At 36.4% G+C, this 26,143-nt stretch overlaps 1 protein-coding gene and 1 long non-coding RNA gene across 13 annotated transcripts in view; one reads left to right on the top strand and one right to left on the bottom strand.

Annotated features, from left to right (window-relative positions):
* Positions 1-26,143, top strand: part of Camta (Calmodulin-binding transcription activator) — a 249,043-nt gene that overhangs the window by 203,247 nt on the left and 19,653 nt on the right. For all 12 annotated transcript variants that reach the window (XM_069043130.1, XM_069043131.1, XM_069043121.1 and 9 more), the window contains 2 exons: positions 13,801-13,868; positions 14,989-15,124. In XM_069043130.1, the coding sequence (XP_068899231.1) occupies positions 13,801-13,868; positions 14,989-15,124 (204 nt within the window). The remainder of the gene's footprint in view (positions 1-13,800; positions 13,869-14,988; positions 15,125-26,143) is intronic.
* LOC138126800 (uncharacterized) lies at positions 18,625-20,731 on the bottom strand. The gene is made up of 2 exons (XR_011157966.1): positions 19,417-20,731; positions 18,625-19,363 (listed from the first exon to the last, which is right to left on the bottom strand). It is a non-coding gene; the product is annotated as an uncharacterized lncRNA (long non-coding RNA).

Raw genomic sequence — 26,143 nt, 5'->3', positions numbered from 1 at the left:
TTAAAGCGATATATTTTTGGTTGTTGCATTCGCCGGGGCATTCACATGGAAAGATAAATAATGATGTATTGTTTGCGGAGGCGGCCGGGAAAGAGTTTCAGGCCTGCATTACGGATGTATCCCTCTTTATCTGCCCCCCATAAATTCCGCAATAAACTATATTAAATTTCGCCTAATTTATTTGCTACGAAATTAATTCCATTCTTAAGTAATTACAGCGGGAGTTATTTATATGTTTTCGGGTTAGACCGGAGCGGTTTTGTTAATTCCTAAGGCCTCTCGTCCGAGAAAAACGGAAAACAAATAAATAAATAAAACGCGATGCTGAGGATTCCGAAAGCTCGTTCTCTTGGGTGTCACAATCAGCAATCGGATTTTCACCGGGGACCTGGACTTGATTCACTCTCCGCTTTGTTGCACTAAAAAAGCTACACGAACAACTTACTAAAAATCCGAGATCAAAGCGATCTCTAATTGTCGGCCGAAGCTCGTTACTCTCTTTTTAATACGCGTCGTGTCCGACAACATTTTTCCCCGAAATGACACTTGCACCAACCTTTATGGTTTAATTAACGGCGAAATGTCGTCAGGGAGATGCGCCCCGCTCGGACAAAAACACGTGTGCCCCGTGTTAACATTCTCTTATGTGTTCGAATTATCCTGCGTACGATTGTGGCCTTTAAATGCCATCGCTCACACGCCGCCCCTATCGATAGTGTTGCGCCAGTTAGGTCCGAATGGCGGCAGCCCGCCCCCCGTGGGGAGTCGTGTCCTGGCGGACGATAATCAGCTCAACAAGGGCAAACATGGACCGGCGTGTCCGCGCGCCGATTTGCATTAGTAATGTGACCGATGTCCTTGTTTGATAAAGGGAATGTCTCGTTTATCTGTTATCCCATAACAGTTACAGTAACTGCCGTTACGGCTGTGTCAACACAACACAATGATCCTGTACCTACGTTTACACGCTTGTTCACCACCGAAACGCTGACTGTTCGCCCGCTCTTTTACCATGATGGATTTTGCAACGGCCAAATTCTCGTACACATTGTTTTTTATTTTTGCTAGGGGTGCACCAGGCGTGCTGTTGAATTATCTGCGCCGCGTTTTGTTCTTGTAATAACAACGGAAAAAGTAACGCGAGGAAGAACGACGAGACGCATCGTCGGTTCCCGAAATGTCGCTCGTTTGACGTAACATTATTCCAGTTTTGGTCAGGAGAGAACTCGACGCAACAAAGAAAAATTAGATTCTCCAACAAACAAGAGGTCGTCAAAGAAACTCAGGAGCATCTAATGACCGATAATTAACAAGTTTTTCCGGTGATCAACGAAAACGGGACCTGCATTTTGCCTTCAGATCACATCTCGGCTCTCGGCAAAAACTGACGCTGGAAGGGTGCATATGAAGGTTTCCGACCCTACAAAAAGCTTTCTACTTTGCATTATTTGATTTCCGACGGCTAACGATATTTCTATTTGACTTTGTGCGGAACTATGTCTAATAAAAACGGACCATTTCTTTCACATTCGATTACCTGCTTAATACAATTTTCGTTTGTTCCAATTTTGATCGAGTTCTTCGACTGATAATTTACGACTCATAACTCTGAAGAGTTTCCAACTTTGAACTTCAATATAACTTTCTCTCTGAAACATCTTACATCTGTCTGTAATGTACGAGGGTGGTTCATCATTTAATGTCCTTGACGTTTTTTGTCAACGAATATTGACTATTCACTGAAGTTTGTTATTTTTAAAACAGGATCAAATCGAATTGACAGTGATGAAATAAATAAATAAATCCATAATGTTGTGGCTGGAGTATTAAAAGTATTCATGTCAAGTTGTTAACAATTGTTTCTAGAGATTTTAGAAAACTTTATCAACATGTACTCGATAACCTTTGTGACAGAAGGAAGTACATACCTACTGAAATAAATTGCGTTGAATAAAATCGACTACCAGAAAGAAGTGCACGGAAAATATCCCAACCAGATCGGATACGATTCAACATTTTGATTTAGATCTAGTCAAAATGCCAGACTAACTGATGAGTACTCATTCGTCGAACGATGAAGCGATGGTGACGAAGACAAAAGATTTTTGAAGTGAACTACTTTAGGCGCACCACACGGGCACTGAATTAGTTTCATTCACGCTAAAATCGTCAGGCTCGTGTTCGAGGGAGTCGAGTTTAGCCGAGCGAGCGAGCTGGTATTTATTTAGTAATTCTCAATCATATGGCTTCAACAAATCATCTATTAGAGAAATTTGTGTAGCAAATTGTGAAGCGGAAAGTGGACAAATTATCAGAATAGTGGCTAATTATATCTCACCCAATCAAAGTCTAAATAAAACCATCGAATTCATCCATGAAAATTCCCTCAATAATGTTGCCTCTGTGAAAAATAATAGTAATTTATTATACAAGTTTTATAAGAACCCATTTTGTCGCATGCGTTTTTTAGAGCACGACGAGCGCAGTGAGGATTGCTATGAAGCAAAAAGTGCGACAAAATGGCTTATAAAACGAGTGTAATACAATTTTTTTTCCATTTTGTCCATATTTTAAATTTAAAAAAAGTTCAAAACAATGCTAGGAAAATTATATCGCGCGTTCAAATGAAATCCTGGGCTGGGCAGGCATTGGAAACCGTCAATTGTTGTGTTTTTTTAAAGTGTAAATTAATTGGACCATGTTGACAGCTAACCTAAAATGTAGAAACAAAAATATCTTTCTTTTTTTTTGTTTCTCTCTAATAACGATTCCTATTCTCGAAGCAAATATCTAAGAGCACCCTTGCTGAAAACAGACATCTTCAATTATGTGCCGATGAAACATAAACAAATGTCATTCGTGTAAAACGGCGGGAAATTCAAACTGTACACTGTTCTAACGGTTCACTATTTCCAACGCCTACTCAGCCCAGGATTTCATTTGAACGCATGATATTTGGCAAATATAAAGGGTTGGTAACACTGGTAACTAGACGAACAATTCAAGTTTTGAATTTGAAGTGTCGTGAAGTGCAGTGATCATGCAGCAACTACTCATTGTGAGTCGCTAGTGTCGCTACCAACATTAAAAATTTAAGTAAATGTTCCTGAAACCGGTATCAAAAAGAACTCCTTTTCGAAACCCCTTTGAGTGTTATAATAACTGTGTTAAAGGTGCATAATAGAAAAAGAATATTTTATAAAGAAATGAGAATACAGCGTTAGAGAATCGCCTGGTGTGTTGACCATGTAAAATATGTATAGTATGCTGAGAAATATGTATTTGCAATTATTAAGGCAGAGAAATACATGTACTAAAATATTCAGAAGATGAATTAACACTGACTTAACACAAATACAAAGTGCTTCCCACTTTGAATATAAATTTTCGCCTAAAAACTCATTTAGTCAAGGAACATTATGCTGGGAAAGTCGTGGGAGTTAAAACGAAATTTGGAGATCCATAATAACAACATAAAATGCAGAAAAGCACCGTTTCTATTGACACAAAAGCACAGGATTTTCGGTGTTTTAAAATGTAATTATGTTGACTAAGTTCATGCGGAATTCGACCACGTTCGCAATTACAATATTACTGCACACCGGGATGCAAAATCCGGCCCTGTGTAGGGCGGTGGAGTATCTTTTGAAGCTTCATATCACACACCGTATGCTCCACCATGGTTAAATGATTGCCAAGCTTCCTGACTACTCTATTGCGAAACGGAAATACGACTGAAAAAAAAAAGAAAATATTGCCGAGGAAAAGATGAAACCTGCAAGCTTTCAGGAAATGAAAATACGTCTCAAGGACGAAGGACACTGGATACTACAAAAACAAGTGGTGGAAGGAAAGGTAAATTGCAAACGATATATTATAACGTATGTCGGGCATTATTCAATTACACAAACCTGGCAGCTCGCATGCAAATGACTGGCAGTTAGCTATCTTGTGTGCAATATATCATTTCTAGTACGAAATCTAGAAAGTTGGGCTACAAATTGTTTTCGTTTCGAAAACAACAAATATTTCGCATACTGGATTAGCGAGGTTTTATAAATATGTATGAGGACCGTATCAAAACCCGTTAAGAACTAGCATTTTTATTTACATTTGCGGCATTCCAGTGCCAATTGTGGCAGCGAGTTGTAAAACTACGAATAAAATTCGATTGTGTAACACGTAGCCAAACAATATAAAATATTGTAGCGGGGTTCTCTCGGCGAACGGTACTTTTTCATTTTTGCCGTTCACGGGCCCATAAAAACGGATCGTTTGCGCGGTTTTACAAAAACATTGCATCTTTTACCCTTCATTAAACATAATTAAAATAATTTCAATTAAACTGAAACAAGGCTTCCAGATAATAACGGGGATTATGGCCCCGCTAGCGGTCCTCGGGGTTTATCCAGCTTCGACAGAACCGGCTCGGCCGTTCTCGCACAAAAATCAAAAAATCGAATTAATCGGCGGACGTGCAAGTCTCTTTTCGCCAGTCTGTTTGAATAGCTCCGCCAAGTTGCGAAGCTTTAAACTGAATTACTATTTACCCGAACTTTGTGTACATACGTACATTTCCAGTACGGATTCAAATATTAGCCAGTAAACTATTAATCATTTACTTAAGCCGGCTCTGTGTTTCATCGAGGAGAAACCGTGTAATGTATTCAGAGTTTCGTAACAAAACGCCGGCAAAACCAAGTCGGCAGGGCCACATTCATTGACCCGTTATCACACAGAATTATTGCAAATATTAGACCTTAGACTGGGCTTACGCTAGAACGAAAGGTTCAGCCCTTGTCCTAATAAATTTGGTTTACTGTGTAATTTTGTTTGGGACTACTCTTGAAATAAATTGAATGAGAATAAATGATTTGATTTATGCAGTCCGACCTCTGTCAAACTTTCCACATAAATCATCAAGATTTTTGCTCCAAGAAGATCGTCGCGACCTTTTTTGTGTACGGAAATAACACCAACAATTATCTGCACCATTCGCAGCCCCAGAAATCTCCAAAAACGACGGAGGCGAACAGAAAAAAAATTATCAAGTTTCAGCCTTGCCCGGCGCCTCCACCATATTTACATACAAGTCCACACAAAATTTACAGTATTAGGTATATCCAGTGTTCATTTAAATTTATCCTCGAAGTAGGCGTTGAAGACTCGATCAGCTGTTTAAATCTAACCTCACTTCTTGCGTTCTTTGTGTTTTTACTATGCAGATTGACGAATGGTGCGTTCACAATCGAATCTTCAGCGCCAACTTTGAGGATAAATTTGAATGAACACCCGATATTTTAGTATGTCTTACTGATCTTAAACTAAAAGCAATTGAAACAAACAATAACGGTAAAAGTTATTATAAATATCAACATTACTGATTCAGTCTGTAATCTAGAATAATTTTTCTATCTCTAAATTTTTACATTGACTCTTAATTTGTTTTTGAATTGACGGGAAAATTATTTTATTCTTTCGTCACAAAAAAGTCATGAGGCCAGCACGTTTCAATATTTCGTGAGATGAAATACATTTGTAGGTGCGTTAATACTGTTGAACTGAGATGTTTCTCATTTTTGCGAGAATATTAACCTGATAAAAGTTTGTGCTTTCTCGTATTAACCTCTTTTGAATTGCTTTAACGGCGTCGCGATACAGATTGTGACACGAAAAAAAGTTCTGAAGGCATTTGCCGGACAATTAACACATAAATGCTCGCTATAAAAGAAGGAAAAAGAAGTAAAAGTAATAATAAGCGAGGGCGATTACCGTGCACGACATTTACGGCAAACTTTCACTCTAATGTAAACATTAAATTTAGGGATCGTAACGAGGCCATCAATCGCGATTAAAAAAATTCGCGCCCAATAAATAATGGATAATAGAAATAACCGTGGGGCAGTTGGGCGCGATCGGGACGTATTTAAAAAATAACACCGTGCAACGGTGTCCGGTATTTATTTATATTTAACGGGTGAATCTAAAGTTATGGCCGTTACCGCTGCTTAGGCCAATAAATTAGCAGATTTATGTTCGGCCCTGATACCCACTTTGGAGTTCATTTTGTCTGTAATCAGATCGTTTGTTCAGTAACAGTTAACAGCCTAGTGGGTTGTTTTCTTTCCGGCTCTTTTGTGCGGAAAAGTAAGCGGCTTACTTTAGATTTCGCACGGCGCGAAATGAAAAAGCTTTGTTTAGGATTCCTTAATAAGCTTATCCGTCGGACGTATTTCTGTTTTGTGTGTGTGTGTGTGTTTTCGCGATAGAAAAATTTCTGATGCCTCCGCGTGATTCATGGAAGCGTCCCGAAGAGTTGTAGCCGTGGAGTTGTTTAAATCATGGCCCATTTGACGCGGAAATAAATAATTTGCCGCGAAATCTCGAAGCTATTATTTAAGTTGGAAATAAAATTACGGAATTACATTTAACGTCACGTACGAGTATTTATCAATTAAACTCCTCCAGACCTCGGCAGAATGCAATAACAGACTGCGCACTAAATCATTTTGAATGCAATACACTTTGTTTCATTTTTCAATTATCTTAAAGTCTACGTGAGGCTCGTCGCGTAAAGAAACGTTTCGTGCTTTAAAAAAGACCTTTTGTTGATCATCGCCGTCGGGCTCTCGGAGATAATGAAAAGTACATGTTGTACAGAGAGACAAAAGCAGACGTAATGTCTTTAGAGTAAAATAATTAGGGGCCAGACCACCTCCATTATGCAAGGAAGCGACTTGTGGAAAAGTTGAATTGGATTTTAAATTTTAATTGGCCAACAAAAACACTTTTTTTAATTCTCCCGTCTGCTCTTTAACGAAATTTTCAAAACCACAACGCCCATCTGTTTTCATTTAAGTCCGGAATTAATTACACGCTCCCGGTGGGGGACGCCGACCCCGAGGTGAGGACCGAGACGTTTCCAGTTTGCGATTTAGTTTATTAATTGCGTATCAGTCGTGAAAGGATCGAGTTGCCGCCATCCACAGCTATGCTAAGTTGCAGTCTGTTTGTGAATGGGCATTATTAGACTCAGCCCCAATCAAACTGTAATTTAATTCTCATATAAACTGGAATCGCTGGATGATATCTGGCTCTGGAGCGCCATCAAACTAAGAAGATAACTGTTCGTTTCGGCCTAACTGAGAATAGCGCTGCCATAAGCAGTTTCTCTGCCAGTACAGAGGGATTTTCTTTCTAATGTCATATATTTCTACATAAAAGCTCCGCTCTTTTCGGCCAGTTCGCCATACATTTTTATGAATAAAATTGTGATTTGTCTTTGCTAAAGATTTATGACGAATCTCTTATCTTTATCACGGCTACTTTCGGCAGCATTGAAATTATCCGAGCCGAAATGAACACGGAGAGCGTCCGATTTACATGTCAATAAGTGCCGCGTTATTTTTTCAACTTTTTTTCTTTTTTTAAATTTTTTATTTCTCACCGTCGTTACGATTATGGGCCTGCTGGGAATTATTTACGCGCGGACAGCCCGTTATTTCATGCTACGTATTTTTAAACAAACAGAAGGAATGTTTATTAACTTGGACGCCCCCGAAGGAAATTCAAACAAACCCCAGATAAACAAGAATGTTTGAAATCCCGAATTTTATAGCTCGTTTTTAAATATTTTTGCGGAACTGTTGAAGAGATAAGAGCTCTTCGTTTATTTAGACCACATCTAGGAAAATCTCCCGATGGTATCCTTCATGGAGGATCGCTTAACACAATCGACTTTTCTTATCTTCCCAGGTAATCTATATAAAAGCCATTCGCTTTCTGAGCTCCCCCAATGTTTATATTACCTTAATATTACGTTTTCCATTTATGCTAGATTCTATTTGCACTTTTATGCATTTCTGTTATTGGTTTTACAACTGGCTTTATTGTTTCTCTTGGACGACCCACTTCCTCGAATTTATGCACTAAAAATTTGAGATTAGCATACCTAAGAAAATAAGGCGAAATTTAATTACGCTCTGTATTTTTTCCTCTATAGAAAAGCGAATTAAAAGAGAGGAAAACATTAAGATGACGTCAGGCAACACGGGAATTAAATTAGGCACATTTCCGGCAATAAATTATTCAACGAAAGAGAAATTCTTTTCGCCAAATATGTACAGAAATATCCACCTGTTTAATGTGTTAATGTGTTCTACGCATCTACGAATTTTCGACCTGAATAAATTTGATTTAGAAATTTTGCATCCAATAAATTTGTTCGATTTTTGGACGACGCCCGACAACATTTACGAACGCGATCCGTATTCAAAGAGTAAAAAATCAAAAACATAATTAATAGTTAATTGTGTACCAAGGCCAAAAAGTGCATCTTTTTCGTCCGAGTCTGAGTTTTCTCAAAACAGGCGAGGACAAAAGACACTTTTTGGCAGAGGTGCACATTAAATTTTTTAGGCGACCGTACGAACAACAAAGCAAAAGACATCATTGGAAAAATTACAAATTCATTTTGTATCAACCTTTTTCAAATAAATACATTTATTAATACATGATGTGTATTAACCATTTATTGCCAACAAAACTAGAAATTTACTTTTTTTGTCGGTTTCGTTGTTAACTTACTAAACAGACCAACAGATGGCGCCACGGTTCAGAATCCGAAAAAGACTTACTTTTCGTCCTCTTTTGAAAACGTAAAATTACCGTTTTCATTAAGGCCGCCTAAAAAATCTGTTAAGAAATTTGGAAGCAATAATACGTATTACATTTGCCGAAAACGCATCAGATCTTTCCAAATCGGAAACTCCTTTTTGTGAATTATTAGAGCATTTTTTCTGGTAACGTCACCAACTGAATTTATAGCTTCCGTATAATTCTTGTTTCTCGATCACTTCCTTCAAGTTCTTAAATTTTAAAATTTATAGTTCTCGGAATGCTTCCTTCAATCGACTCTACCTTGATTATATTAACTTTTTTTCTCCGAATTAATATCACATTAATAATTTCACGCAAAGTGCTGGGGGATAATTAACGAAACGAAATAGTTTTCTGGGAAAAATCGTGACGTTGTCGAAGGTTTCGCTAATGGGAGGGAAAATATTCTCCGGGAAAATCGGTTTATCTAAGGGTTTTCCAATCAGCTGCTTTTCGTGAATGTTTACACTTTCGAGTGCGAGAAGACAGACGACTGTCTGGTGCGTTCGAGATCCACTTGCGTGTCCCGTAAAAAATATCAGGAATAATTCATTTTTACCAACAGTTGGTAATACTGCGTGTTGGCGTGTGTGGGTCAGCGAGAACATTAATAAATCATGTTGGTAAAAGTGGTGTTTTAATTAAAATTGAAGAAATATCATTGGTCGGGTACGTTCTCGAAATAATGATTGCACTGTTCGTAAACTTTAATTGTATTCCGGATAATTTATGAACTTTGAAAGTTAACATCACTTGTTTATTGTTCTTTTGAAATTGTGCCGTCGTAAAAATGTGTAACTACACTTTTCCTGAAATAATAACGACCGTATAAAGTTGTATTGTGCTTTAATTATTCGAGCTATAAATAAGAATTTCAGGAGTAGTTTGCCGTTGTTTTCAGCGATCTGATTATTCTTTAAAAGGAAAGTGAAAAATTGAGGGGAAATTTTTTGATGACAATAGTGGAGCACGAGAAAACGCCATAAATTACAAGTTACGAGTGGGGGTATAGTTTGTTGAGTGATAATTAAATAATTTATTTAGAGTTGGCCGTTCGTACACCGTACATGTAAATTAATGTTCTTATGAATTATGAAATTTCATATTGTAATAAATTCAAGTCGGGCATTAACGGTTGAGTCTTTGTTGGAAGTGTTATCGAAATATGGAACACAACACAATAACGTCTATCTTAACCTAAATATAGAAGTGTACAATAAATTTGCATTGCAAAACTGTAATTAACTGTAAAATAAATCTACCTATGCATATTCATCGGTGGCAGAAATGAGGAAATGTTCTCGAGATCGATTAAAATATTATAGTTATTCCCGGCACCCTCGTTAACCCCGGTTCGACCCGATAGTTAATCTTTAAATTTGTTTTGGGCAGGGAAAAAATCGAGTTCGGTCCTGATGTCGCAATAAATATTACCGGGGCCGAGGGCAGCCCCCGAAATCGAACACGATTTATTACTTCATCGATTTCGAATTATATTCCTCCTATTTCGTGTTTTAATCGGTCGGGCACTTTTTCAAATTCAAATTTCATCGAATCAATAAACGAAAGCAAAACACACGACAGTTTTAAACGTATCCGGCGTGACCGTCCCACTTTGAACTTTCCCGACTTTAATTTCCATTGTCTCTTTTTCGCACCCCCGAACCCCCCCAAACCTCGGATTAATTGGTCGAATTTTAAAACGTCGGCAAAAATGTAACGCTCCCCGACGTTTTTCATCAACTTTCATCACATTCCGATTCGTAAAATCCGCCTTTTTCCCCCGTTCCGGACCACCCCGCCGGGAAACTAAATGGCAAGACGAAATTGCCGAGGGTAGTGAAATATCCCCAAAAGAAAGTTTAACATTCGTCAAGGTTAGCCACGAGTTGTGTTTTACTTCCGAACATGGCCCCCTTATCGGGGATAATCTGGTTTGACTTTATACGCGGTGTGTTCTTGAAATTTTAATCCGGGCCCCGGAATTAGCTCCGCTGATTACGCAACGTCCGAATTAATTCCTATGAAGGGATCGTAAACTGGCAGCGTTGACAACGCTATTAATTTGCATTTCCGGGAGATAAGTGCGAGTACCGTCGAGTGTAAGAAGTGCGCAAAAACAAAAGGGGAAAATATTTTGCGATCGCGAGAGGGAAAGGCAAACCGGGAGTGTGGCAAGACAGGGGTCGGGAAAGACAAGAGAGATATATGGAGCATAAGCGCGACATGGGGCCGTATTAATCACGAAAGCACGAAATGCTAATTAAAGATTCCATAGACTTGCGTAAATTTAAACGGTCCTAGTCTCCGGAGCGACGAAAATACAAAAGGACAATACGACAAAACTGAAAATCCTCGTTTTTACGATTGTCGAATTAGCACGCTCTCAATAATAATTTCATATTAAAATTACGCGCATCTGTCGCCGTAAATCTCTCCGTTTCAATGACATTTTCGCATACGATTTTAATATTTATGCAGTTGAGACGAAGGTTAAGCACGCGACCGAATCGTCCATCTCAGCTCCAGCTTTCTGGAATTTTTCGCGTTCACGTTTTCCGGTTAACTTCAGGGATTGTTTCCTAACGGTGCTGCGATTCCTCAAATTTCTCGATTAATTACGTCCCGCGTTTGCGTTATGAACTTCAGAAATTCAAAACTGGGAAACGTCGACTCTCGCACCGAAATTAAGATATTTGGCTCTTATTTGCACGAAAACTGTGTGCAATGTACTCGTATATAAATATGTGCACATGGACGTGGTTATCTGATTTCGAAGTACAACACGCAAATTGTTGCACTGTTATGAGCTGATGATTGAACGCTGATTAAAATATCCATTTCACGATTTCTCGACTGAAATACACCTATCCGTTACTTTTCCTATTAAATTGTCAAAACAATGACAAGATTATTGAGCTCTATACCTACGCAACCACCTTGTTCCTTATTAGGAAATTGAGTGGAAATATTACGACACAGAGAATATATTTCAGTTATTCTGCTGTGACGTAATACACGTAGGTAGATATTTCCACAATTTACAAATAAAAGTGAGAGAATGACGTTTAGGGATAGGAGAATCATGATAACGTCATATCAAATGTTAGCGGTATTGTATTGGATGTCAGTGACTCATTTAAACGTTGAAGAAAAATTACAGGGAATCAAAACAAAAAATAGAACACGCGGACAACAATAATAGATCAACGACACGAATAACTTTTGGACAACATCCAAAATAGTATTTATTATCCATGTTATTATAAATCTTGATTGTTTAGCAACACACAAAACTCGTGTTGCCACTTTTAAATCTCGAAAGATCAGTGTAATTTCGTCGAATGCATTTCGCGTGCCCCAAAGTCACTAATTTTCAAACTGAATTTTCTGAAGCATAACACGTCACTTTAATAAAAGAACATCGTTCGTTTGAAGATTTCTTCAACGATCCAAGTAGTAGATGTGCACTAGTAGTGGCTATTTTGGCAGTCCTGATTAATTTTAGGTTAACTTTTTGTTTGTGATTGATTATGCATAATTTTATTGTTATTGTTGTATTCATCAAAGTTTTGTTTATTTTGCGATGTGCAAATACATGGAAATCATATGCAGATATCTGAGCACCAATAAATGTTATTATTATTATACCAAAATTTCAACTAATATATTTCTCTCTCGGTATAATGGGTTGCATAAGTTGTTTTGATATTGTATATAAAGTGATTAAAAAGAAAACAAATCAGAGTAGGTGTTGTAAATTATCGGTCACGTCGTAGCGAAATCATGTGCAAATAAGCGTTCATAGGCGTAGGCAATTTGCTGTCTCAAACGCTACTTTGTAATAAAAATCATACCTCATGAATTTTAGACGTTGGAATTATAATTGTGCATTATATTATTATTATCTGATATGAAGAAAATTTATAAAATAAACATTTTACATTCATAAGAATGGGTCATTTACCAACTCTATTGCCAAACGCGATGATACTGGTAAGCAGATTTTTCAGTGAAATGTCAAACAAACGTCAGTTTTAAAGCAACGGTTATGATGTTAACCTTGAAAATAGTTATCAATTTTGGCAAAGTTTACGGACGTTTCCTGTAAATACTATAAGCATTCCAGAATAAATGGTAAAATGAGTTTTACCTTTAAAGTTAAAGTATTAATTATTATTAATTAATTAATTAATCAATAATAATTTTTTCGAGAGGTAGGCAACCAATAAAACGACTATGTATAGCAAGTATATAAGGCGTGTTTTTTTAAATTTGGCGTCGAAGTAGGCGGTGAACTGTCGATTGTGAACGCACTATACAGGTTACGGATCACGGATCAGCTGTTTAATCTTACGCTTTTACACGAGTGGTGCGCTCTCAATCGACTCTCCAACGCCTACTTCGACGCCAAATTTAAAAAAACACCCTTTATATGTGTATGATTAAGCTAAGAAAGACGTTTAGATAAAACAAAAGATGAGCACTGTTGCACTGTTGATTTGTTTTCTTGTTGATCACTCTGTATTTTATGTATTGATAAAAAATATATTAAAATTATGACGTAGGGATAAAAGAAAGTGGATGTATCAGCCTTGCGCAGCCCAATCACGTTTCGGGATTTTTTGAGGCGCAAATTAGAAAAATCGCTACTGCCATAAAATAAAATTTATATCTCTCGGTTGAAAAAGAAAAAAAAAAGAACTGGAACGCATCCAGAAATAAGCTTAATAACCATATTTTTTTGCTACATTTCAACGGGACACTCGTTTTTCAGGCAATTTCTTTGATTTCAAACGTTCTCGTCTCTCCATGGCGACTATCTATTTTATTACACCAACATCCCTATTGTATTTCGATAATTAGTCAGAAATTACACCGGTCGTATGTCGGGATGAGTGGAATATTTGTTAAATGTACCTGAATAGACAGTTCTCTGAAAGTTTCAATACGAGACGGAAGAAAAGTTTCGAGAGATTGATCTGTGAACCTTTACGGATGGAGATTGAATTTTTTCAGTTGAACTGTCTCCATCCAGGTAAATAAATTATCGATTTGTCGAAATTGATGTTTGTCTGCTTGCTTTAGACACGTTCTTTCATGCCTGTATATTACTAATTAATCCTCTTTCTCATCTAACAGGAAATCGCAGCCATCCTTATCAGTTTCGATCGGCACGCAGAATGGCAGAGCAAGGAGGTCAAGATCAGGTCTGTACATTTAAATTTCACCGATTTTAATAATTCCGTCGAAGATCCCAAAATAAATCGGCAGACTACTTCCATTGTATATTTTAACATTTAAATTCTCCAACGATTATATTTAGGATTTCCATTGTAACATTTTTATCTCCGTTCTAATTACGTCGCGGACCCAATCGAATTGAAAGTTTTGCCGTAAAATAGAATGTGCAACCAGCGTATTTTATGCAACTTTAATATTTCAGCAAAACGAAAAACAATCACTCGATAGAGGTCGAGGTTTGCGTTTGGTCGAGGTCTCGATTAGGAAACAGCAAAATTTGATTTTTGAAAGTTTTGATTGCTGGTAGAATGCCACCTGCTCTTGACTAGATCGCGTTGAAAGGGACCAAAAGTCGTGTTTGTCATTAGGAATTGTAAAAAAAAGTTGAGTGTTTAATTCGTTTAGAACTCGGCACCGCATTTAGTTCTGCCAGCGTCTGCAGTAAAGTTGAGGATTTAGAGGCAACGCTTTTCGATTTTAATTGCGATCAACTTGTAATTACAATTTAAATGCAATGTAAGTTTGTTCTTTATAGATTGTTCGGATTAATTAAAACAAGTTTAATTATGATCGGTTTATTACCCGAACCTCAAATTTAAACTCGCTTTGTGCCGGCGGTTTCGCCAGTTTCCCTCTCGAGAGGGAAAAAAGGGAAATCGGTGATTTCACGAAACCGCTACGAGGGAAACGTTATGTCGGAGTTAATAAGGCGGAAGTGACACGTCAAGTAAAACGATCAGCCGAGAACAGAGTGTCTAGCTGGAGAATTTTCTTCTATTTAAAATCGACTCGAACAATTTTCTTTCTGTTCTATTTGTGTTGGGTTGACGCGAATCCCGTCAAGTGCGAAATAAAATCGCATTTATTATTTAAATGTGCCTCCAACTCGGTACAGTGATTACATGGTCCAGTTGTGTGTTGCATATTTTCACAACTTTCTTGCGTATTTGCCGACAAAATTGAAAACAAAATGAAAAATAAACACCGTTTGAAATATTTGTTTTGTTCAAGAACATATTCCCCGACGTATAGGTCGGATATTATCGTGTTGCAGAAGGTCTGTTTTTTTCAATTTCTGAATTGCAGGCCGAAGAGCGGTTCCATGTTGTTGTACAGCAGGAAGAAAGTGAGGTATCGCAGGGACGGTTACTGCTGGAAAAAGAGGAAAGACGGCAAGACGACGCGCGAGGATCACATGAAACTGAAAGTACAAGGGACGGAGGTGAGTCCTGGAAATATCCATCCGCAAACAGAAACATATATATCTGTACGATTTTAAAAGAAAATTTAATAATGTCATGACCTCGAAGAAAATAACGCCGCGAAAAACCTTAATCATATCAGACAAAATGAGTTTCCTGAGGATCGGGGGCAGTGATGTGTTAACAAACAAAATTGGAGCGAGATCGCAAATGAAAAGCCCGAATTTCTACATGCTCCGGTTGGAGGCTTTAAAAAGCGTCAGATTCGTCATTAATTAGACCGCCGATAATCTCGAACAAAAGCTCGCTCTCCAGAATGTCTGAATTGAATGCTTTAGAGCTTTTGCGAGAGCTCGCGCGATTCACTCTTTCGAATTAAACAGAATTAAAGGGCGTACACGTTTTATCTTGTTCGATCTGTGTCGGCAACTCCGGAGAGATGCACGTGTGTGTCGTTGCACCCTTTTTGCCTCCGCCGATTGTGCCCCCCACGGTTTAATTAATTTTTTTCACGCCCACCTTCAATCACGGTTCGATTTTCGTCAAATTCCTGATTATTAATTTCAGGATAAATATTGCCGTTTCGGCCAATCCGACTGATAACCTAATAATGACGTATTGATTTTATAAATTAATCACATCCATTTGCATTTCAACAAGCACTTCAATCGGATACCGGAATTTTCAGGTTCAGAAAATAAAATCTGTGCATTTCGGTTTAAATTTTCATCGGACCGATTAAATTACGTACACGTTTCAAAACGGAATTGAATAAATAATACCCAGAAGACTGACATATTCAAAAATAACTCCGTAATCTGATTCTAATCGTTTACGAAAAACAACAATTCTCCCTCCCGAACCAGTAGCAATTTGTAAAATTTTATCTTTCGCAAGATCATTATTTTTTTTCTTTGATGTAGGTATTATTTTTTCAGGCGGTTTACCTTATGATTTTTTTTCTTCGCAAAATAAACTAGAATTTAACAAACATCTCTGCGATCGCATTAAGATAGAGTGTTTGTTACCCTGCATTTTCTGTTTTTGAAACCTACTCTCGTCTTGCACTCAGAATTCCTTCGTTTTTGTTGTTTTGAAGCAAAGTAGGTGGTGAGTTGAAAGTCAGCCGCTGGTTCTGCGGGAAAATACGAATTTTTAAGAAAGAATTTAATAAAAAGAATAGCAATAAATTGTGGAAGCGATTCGGAATAACGGTGTTAGGTGTTGAGAACAGGTAAACAAGCTCCGCATGAACCAGACTGAATTTATTTTTCTAAGCGATACCGAAATTAAAAATCTTCTTGAATCGATTCCGCTCTTGCGGCTCGGGGGCGGATAATGTGTAATGTGGAAGGCTGCCAATAACCCTCCGAAAAAATGACAAATTTGCGTTTCTTATTAGAAAATTACTTTCGATTTCCATTCTATCTGGGTCTGGGCGCAAATTGAAATCTTGCACCGAAGGAATCGGTCCTCGTCATCGGTTCGTCTAAATCACTACTCGTAATAATTCATTTCGAAGAGGGGAGATATGTGAAAACGGTCCGATTTTCCGATGCAATATTAAAAAGTTTTAATTGAAATATGCATTTTTCAGGTGGAAATCTTGTGTCGGCCGTGCTCATGTAAAATGCATCAGTGTTCTAGGTCGGAACCGCGAAGGCCTTAAAGAGATATATTGCACCTGGTTAATTCATTCGCGCCCATTAAACGCGGGTTAAAAAACCATAAACATTTTTACGCTTCTCAGATGAGCTCCTTCTGTTTTCTACCACTTTTTATCCTCTTAATTATACCTCCAGGCCGCGCCGAAATCTTTATAATTTAATGGCGGATTAATTTTTTCGTAGTGGAATTTAATTAACCCAAATATTTGACCGTATTTCAGCCGGGAGCGCCCTTCCGACGCCGTTATTTATTAAAACCCGGCCGCAACCACTTCGCAAATATTAAGACCGGAGACCATCGAAAGTTTCTCGGCTCGTTCGCATTTTTTCTGACCCCCGGCAGACCGCGAACTCAACCCTCCCATTGTACGACATTAAATTCGACGGAGGCCCTTTCGGAACACGGTCAAAAAGTCGGAGAATCGTGTCGGGGGCGGAATGCAAAGAAGCACGACAAATTCGGGTTTGTGGATGGGGCGGCCTCTCCGTCTTCCGTAAACAAGAATCGATTTAAAAATAAAAGAACCCACCGTTTCTGTCTTATTCAAAACGGCCGCCGAAACACGCCTTAAAACATAAAACGAAATTATTAGTTCGCGTATTGCGTCCCTTACGTGCCTTTTCCTCTTTCTGAACAAAAGAATCTAATAATGTAACAACACACATGGAGTTGTATAGTAACAGATTACGTACATTTATTTTATCATTTTGTCTGCAAATAGGAAGAGTGGGTCACTAACAAAATTATCTGGAATTTCTCAATCACGAGGACAATTCGATATGAGTATTCACCGAATGATCGCAGCAACTTAAATTTAGGCCAAATTAAAATTATAATCAACATATCAATTCATATTTAATTAATATTGTTAATAATAATGTGTTGTCTTCAAATAAATGCTATAAAACCTCTGATTTAACTGACATGTAAAATGTAAAAAAATTGTCACATACAGGGTTAGTCACGAGACACTTCCGATGAAAATTTCGTTATATGCAACCGAAACTACAATTTCCAATGGTTTCTAGCTTCCTAAATTTATAAGTCAACGATTGCAGGTCCTTATTGTCTGTCATGTAAGATTTCACATATTTTATATTAACTTTTGCTTATAACCTCAATAAAGAGAAAGTGTCATGATTAATCTTATTCGCCAAGCTACCTGGATTGCTAACTTATTTCGAATTAAACAAAATATCAAGTTCTAGGGGTTTCTTGTATTTTGGGTTGCATGCAACGAAAGTTTCATCGGAAGTCTCTCGTGTAGAGATATTTTCATATTTGATGGCGGAAACAAAAGACTGAGAAATGTCACAAATTTGTATTGTCAGTGTCAAATTTCTCAAAGACGTTCGTGATTTCGACAGAAATGCAGCAAATTGGCAATAAGAAAGTTATTCATCGTCGAACTAGAGAAATAATTTTTAATACGTTTGATTATATCAGAATAACTTTTCCTTTTGAACCACTGACAAAAATTTTCCTTAGAATTTATTTTTTCAGTCTATTTAGCGAAAATTGAAATTTACCTATAATCAATTCACTTTTGTAATGACGAACTAGAGTTACTAAATTTAGTAACTTTTATCTTGTGAACACATCTTTTTGCCGCGAATTTGGGCTTTTAAAAAGTTAGGTTATGGGTCACGTCATTTGTTCTGTCAAAACTGGTCCAATTCAAAGTATAGTGAAACTAAATGTGTTTATGCGCTGCCAAGCAATTTTGGCCGTTTTATTTACCTCATTAGAGTGCATAAAAGGGTAATTTATTGCTCTAAAGCATTGGCGTAATTTTTATGCTCTAAAGAAAATTCTATTACATGAAATTGCGTATTTCTTAATAAAGTAACAATTTAATTAAACGAAAAATTTACTTCTACTTTAGCATTGTTACAACTATTAATTACAATCGAAGGTAAATTGATTTTTTCTGAAAATATTTCATTCTGTCGATTTTGAATGTTCAACTCCGCATTTGTCTGAAGAATGGAAACTCCTTTACTTTTCTTATCCTCCGGTTCTTCAGTGTAGTCATTTGAAAAAGCACTGGATCTTGATGGGACTACTGTTTTTTCATGTTGACGTTTCCCTTGAATTTTTTCGGCTATCTTGAGCTTGTTTTGAATATTATCTTCTATATATCCTTCTGCGATTGTACCAGAACGCCAACCTCCGTGACGTTTTAAGTCTGTAATATATCCATCAGAATCTGCAAGTAAAGTAGCGGAACTGCGACGCAAACAATGTCCGGTATAAGATTTGGGGTCGGGAAGGTTCAAATATGTTGCTACTTTTGATGGAATGTTTCCAAACGTATTTCTGCCTACGGGTTGCGTGGAACATTTCCCATTTTTGTAAAAAATGAAGAATCGATTATGTTTAGTATGTGGAGGCCGCAAAACAAAGTACTTGCGGAAAAGTTCTAAGAAATTTTGCTCATTTTGTATTATAGTAAACCGTCTTGATACTTTTGTTTTCGTTTCAGTTAGTCTTATCAGTATCGCAGAGCCCAAATCCTCAATTTCTTTTGTTGTTAAAAAGCACAACTCTTGCGATCTGCAAGCACCGGCAATTCCTACGATTACAGCAACCTAGAATAATTACAAATTAACTATTGAAATATAAAAGCAACAAAGTAATTTACCTTGATCATTAAATACGTATCATCTGGTGCTTCCGTAATAAATTTGTCAATTTCGCTTTTTGAAAGGACTTTTGACTTTTTAGATTTAAGTATTACATTGTCGCTTTAAATATGCTTGAAGTTTTAAGTATTTGCTGATGTCTATTCCATTTCTTACTAGCAAGGTGCTTCTTAACATAGAGTAAAAACTCCACAAACTCGAAGACTTGTAGTTGTTGGATTTTTCAAAAAAGTAAGCGAGACAAACATCTTCAGTGTACTGTGTAGTCTTCTTACCATTTTCAGCTAAATTGAAAAATCTTTTGCACACAAAAGCAAATGTCTGCCACTTGTTTACAAAATTTCGTAGTTACGGTAGTTTGGAAAAATTATCAATCTTTGGCTACTTTGTTTAAATTAATACCAAGGAAATTTTTGTGTTGGTTTTTTCAGTTTTTGAGGGCAGCGCATAAAATTTTGTATGCATTACGAGCATAAATTGCATTTTGCTACTCTTATCGTCTTAATGCCCTCGGCTAGCGCCTCTGGCATCAATATGACGATGCGAGCAGCAAAATGCAAAATTATGCTCTTAATGCATAAATAACTATTAATTATTTTGAAGAAAAAGGCAAAGTTGCACTACACAAATACGAAAAGGCAGTTGAACGTAACAATGAAATAATTTTGCATTTTGCTACTCATCCTCGTCATCGTCGCTGTTTTCCAAGTCCGAATCCGAATCTTCAACCAAATTAACAATATTTGTGGATATGTCATGGATGCTAAAGTTTCCCATGAGCCTTGTTCTTGTTCTTCATTTAAAATTCTATACATACTTCTGGGACTGAAGCCTGTGCAGCACTTAGGAAGAGTTTTATTTTAGATTAGGATTTACCGAAAAAACATTCGCCACTGCTTCTACAATTTTGTACTTTACGTATTTACGTTTCCATTGTCTCCATGAGTAATTTCTTTCTTAATTTTGTTGAAAGCCTTTAAAATGGGCTGCTTCTTCTGCTTGCTTATTGATGCTTTACTCCGTTTTGGAAATTCATTCATTTTGGCAGTGACAATAATATGACATTTTAAATCATTGCCAACTGTCGAATTTTCATATATTTTGTAAACAAATTTAACAAAAAAAAAGTTCCAGTTAGTTCGTCATTACAAAAATGAATGCATTATAGACATTTCTTTTTACGGCGTTTATGAGAAATTTGACACTGACAATACAATTTTGTGACATTTCTCAGTCTTTTGTTTCCGCCACCAAATATGAAAATACCTGTATAATATCATAAGTGGTGAAATTTTCTCGAAAAATTTTTCAGATTGTACGAGAGTTTGTTGCATAGCAATTTATCGAGTGGCATTGTTAAAAAAACCACGAGTCGTCAGACGAGTAGTTTTTGACCAATGTCACGAGATAAATTGACAACAAACTCGAGTAAATCAATCGTAAAATTTGGCCAGACAAAATTTTACCACGAATGGTATTCGGAGAACTATTTCATGAATAGAAACGTTTCTGTTCGTTCATTTTAGACAAATACTAAACCTGTTGCTATGACAAAAATGTTGCCATCTGAAAACCCTCTATTCGCGATTTCATTGGACCATAGGGTCTGGCAAAACTTTGATTAGGTTAATTTTGAATTCTTGTTCAGTGACGGAATATGATTGGTTGAAACAACTATGAATGAAATAGTCGATAATAATAATTTGTTCCTGTGAAAAATTATCGCTTAATTCGAATTTGATTGGTCCAATTTTAAAAAATGGAGCATTTTCATTGACCAAATTTTTATGAGGTGAATACTCAGATATAATTGCCCTAGTGATTTTTATGAGGTAAATATTCCCTGAAATTTTATTTCCCACGTCCAAGAATTTGCTTACGTTAATTTTACTAAAATTGATTTCTTTCATTGTTGTTACTGGCATATCACAAATCTTTTTGATGTACGCTTTTTTAAAACATATTAATATACCTAGCACCATCATAAACATTATTACTCATTGTTCGAAGAGACGTCCTTTAACTTTATACAAACATTTAAGGGGATGTTTCCACTCATCTATCTCAAGTTTTCGAAACTGTGGTCACTGTGTCTGTCACTGCCGTCACTTCTCTCATTCAAACGTCTTTTTGTTTCCAAATCACTTAAAGAATTTAATGAACAATTTGTAATTGTTTTTGACAATTTTTTTCGTTTTCATGGCACTCTATTCAAAACGGAAAATTAAGACTTGGACTACGTGGACTTGTGGCAACATTACAAAGAAATGAAAACGCGCATTTTGCTTTCAAATTTAGTACGTGGGGTCAAGATTGAATTCTGAACTACTTTTTATGATAACTTTTTGATATCTCGAACGCTGTGCAGAACATCCAGTTTTGGCGAGTATACAGTTGGCCGGATTTACAACTTACAACAGTTGAGTTAAAGCGTTGAAGGTTGTAATAGTTATTTACGAACCAAGTGCGGGAAGACGATGTTCCCGCAGGAGCGCATTTTTTAAAGCACGAGCGACGAAGGAGCGAGTGCCTTTAATTAATGCGCGAATGAACGGAAGATGTCTTCACGCAAGTGGTTCGTACAATATTTTTTGTACGAAAATTAAATTATTTTTTTTTGTTTTAATACATTAAACATAAGCGAACATAAAACCAAGTAGGCAGTGATCTTTGGTTATTGGAAACAATTGCTTCAGTTGTTATTTCAATTTTTGCAATAATTTGTGAATTTTGTAGGAACAATTTTCAACGATTATAAATCTTTTCGTAATTTTTTAATGGAGGAAAACACAGGGAAGTTGTATTTTATGAACTAAATTTTATTATTATCAAGACAGATTTTTTTAAATGCTCCAAAGGGCCAGTGTTTTTTGCAATTTTTACATTCGAGTCGACCGGGAAGCACTCGTTTCGGAGCGAGCGTTGGATGTTGGAAGCGTTGCTTTCAAGGCTATGAGTACAAAAAAAGATGCAGCGCATGAAGTACTACTGCTGTGTGAAAATCAGATCTCATCTCCGTAAAATAATGAAAATATCAGGCTGTTTTCATCTTAAATACGAACCGCTGGACTATGGATATTTTGCACATTTTAAAATGGAAAATTACTATTTATCATTTATGCGTTTTCAACATAATAATTTTTGGAAAAAAGTAATTACGAACGAAGTACAGTGGCGCAAGGAATAAATTTTAGTCGTCAACGTCATCCAATAACACAATGGAAAGTGCTCTAGTGTGAAAATATAACATGTTATGTGACATTAATTGTCATTATGTCCTCTTCATCAAATTTTATTGATGAAATAAAACGTAAGTTATATGAAACAAAATTACTTAATTAATGAAATGGTTGTTACTTCACTAAAATGTGATATTAGGGCCACGATATTGGGCAGTTTTCAAAAAACTATTGACAGTTCAGTGAATTATTAACATTTTGTTGACACTGGACACAATCAAGCGGGGGGAAAATTTAATTTGTGACAATGTGACGAAATACTAATTTGACATGGACCATCAAAATTTAACGCTCGTCACTGTATATTCGTGAATTTTTAAAATAAAATATAAAATTTTTAGATGTCAGGCGTAAAATGCGATTTTGTAGCTCAGTCTATTTCATGCTGTTTTTAATTTCCTTAGCACTTTTTAGAATATACAGGTGTTTTTAAATGGTAGTACAAAAAAATACTGGTAATAGGTGAGGATGAGTAGAACTCATACAAAAAAAAAATTCTCTAAAAAAATTCTTCACGTTTTCGAGATAAAAATTGATAAAATTTCGGTTAAAATTGTCAGTACGCTACTGAATTAAAAGTAATTAAAATCGTAATTGGGGTTGTCAAGCAACAATAATAATTTTGTTGTATTTTTGTTCAAGCATTGTCGGATTGCTATGGTTTAACTTATTATTTACTATTGTTGTGTCTGTGGCGTAGAATGTGCATGGACAGGGTTAGTTTATCCCTACCGATTTTAAAAAAATTGTTTTCTGGACTCTTCAGCATCTCCAGATGAGCCAGGTTTTTTTTGTACAAAAATTAAAGACTATAAGAAGTCAATATTAACTACCTACACTGACAAGGTAGCGATATTTGAAATTAAACAAGATTTTTCGTTACTTACAAATGTTCTAAAACTATTTACGACAAAAACCGTTTGATGTTTTTACATTTTAGCTTGACGTTTCGTTTTGACAAGTTGTGACATTTATCAAAATCCGTTCACACAGGAGAAAATTCTCCAATTCTGACAATGTCGAACAAAAAATCAAAATCTTTGTTGACTTTTAAGTTTTACGAACTTTTCAAAAGTACCTCTAAAAAGACACAAATAAGAATTATCTTTTTTTAGATTGTTTTCGATTTCATACTATCAATCTCTCAGACTCAGAACGATACAAAATATGTACACTTGCTTTCAAAACTATCGCGTACACATTCAAAATCAAGTAACAACGATTTTGCAAAATTTAAGCAGTGTGAACGGGTAATTTTGAGATTAGGTTAAAGATGACATTGACAGCAACTAAAAAAATTATGATCGGTCTTTTTTCTACTCACGGTCCCTTCTTGTTCCTACCTCTTCTTTACTTGGAGAACATCAGTGCGTTTATTTAGCCCATTATGAGTAGCAACCCTTCTTATGGACCACTCCTCTTCTAATTTGCAAAGCATCAAAATTTTGTCTTGCTCTGTCAGTCGAGGCATTTTGACTTTTCAAAAGTTTAAATGTCAGAGTTGATTAATTACTACCCTGATTTAATACAGCGAAAAATAGGTGTACCGGAAAGTTGTGTGATGTTCTCGTCGTTGCTATGAATTTATTTGAACCCGTATTTAACTCACCTATTTAAATTACATTCAGGGCCGATTTCACCAACGCCAGTTAACGTTAACTGTAGGTTAAAATGCTTCGTTACTTTAGTTACCTATTGTTGTAACAATGTTTACGTCTATTTTAATCTGTAGTTAAATTTAACTCACGTTGGTGAAACCGGCCCTCAATCACATTTTAAATTAATCTTCCGTATTGTATTTAATTTTTTCTGTTTCTTTACTCACATCCTGATCACGGTCCACGACTTTTTCCCCTTTTTTTACTTGTCTTGAAATGTTTACTAGCTTTTCTGAAACATTCCGGGAACCTTCATTTCTGCATTATAATTTCTAAACCTGATTTATAACAGGGGTGGACGTCTTCGTGTTCCGTAAACAGGGGTCGATCCATAAATGAAAGGACCCACCGTTTGTGTCTTATTCAAAACGGGCACAGAAACACGCCTTAAAACATAAAACGGAATTATTAGTTCGCGCATTGCACGCCTTACTTGCCTCGTCCTTCCTTCGCAACAATAGAATCTAATATAGCACATATGGAGTTTAGTAATAAGGCAGTTTAAATTCATACAGCCCCAACCCGGCCCGACTTTGATTAAATCACACTGTCATGTCACGCGCTAAACACAAAAAAAAGCCATCGGCTTTTTACGAATCTCCCGGTTTAATCTCGAATTGTATCGCTATAACCTTTCGGTCTCCTTCTATTAATTGGAAGCGCGTGTCAAACTTGACGTAGTGTTTGTTATTGCCGAGGGGGTAAAAAAATTCCGGCAACATACGAAAATTTTCGTTTAATTAATCAATGAGGCGACACCGTACGTATTCATACGCGATTTTTAATATCCCGCCCCTGTGATGAATGGGTTCCATTAGGAAGGTTTGTTATTGCGATCGTCGCGAGACGTGTGTTAACTATTTCATTTATCATTTATAAATGTATCAAGCTTAACTTTATAACGTGCCATAAATGCCTTAAACGTTTTTTCTTCCGGAAGATCGTGTAATTTAATTGCCGCAATTACCATACGCTAACACTTTTTTCTTTTTCCATTTACTGGATTTGTGCCTTCCGTTTCGAAAGCTTCCGAGCGCAAAAACAGCTGTTTTGTTAACGTTCCACCGATTGCGGCTCCATTATTACGCACCAATCAACGTTACTTGGGTTATTTTCGATAACGCACGACTGATCCTTTCAAAGGACGAATGCCAAATTTTTAATAAAGGACAGACTTGTCAAGTGCAGTCTCTGAAACAAATTGTGCACTTAATTAAAAATAAAAATTAAAACTACAAAAAGAATTATTTAACGAGAAACTAATTGTAATTGGATTTTTTGTAATGTATTATGTATTACTTTCCGCAATGCCAAACCAAACACGTACACAGTGTTGTGTGTTATTTAAAATGGTTCATGCATCGTAATTGGCGGTGAAATTTACCACCTGCAATACGTAACCCAAAGGTCAATTGATGTGATTAATTGGTTGCCTAAATGCAAGGAGCTTTAAGATAATATAATTTAAAGTAAAAGAAATTATAACAAATAATTCAAATCAAATCACCCCACAACAAATTTTGTTTCATTAATCGATTAAGATTTTTTCGGAGAATGATAACAAGAAAGTAACACAAAAACAAATCTATTGTTGAAAAAAAAGTTCACTGAGTTGTTCCAGACGTAATTCTTCTTCACCTAATTTCAAAAATCTCTTGTCACATTGTTTGACCCGTATGACATAACCGTGTAAACATTTTAGACACTACTGACATCTATATGCCAGGTCGCAAACCTTCAATTGACCCTCATGATATAAATACTCCACAACTTTAGAACAACCGCCAAACATGTTTGAAATAATTTACCCTAACATGACGCTAATTAAT

This window comes from Tenebrio molitor, chromosome 3 (assembly GCF_963966145.1).
Source record: "Tenebrio molitor chromosome 3, icTenMoli1.1, whole genome shotgun sequence".
NCBI classification, from domain to species: Eukaryota; Metazoa; Arthropoda; class Insecta; order Coleoptera; family Tenebrionidae; genus Tenebrio; species Tenebrio molitor.
Note: the sequence above shows the minus strand (reverse complement) of the source record. Positions and strands in the feature narration are given on the sequence as shown.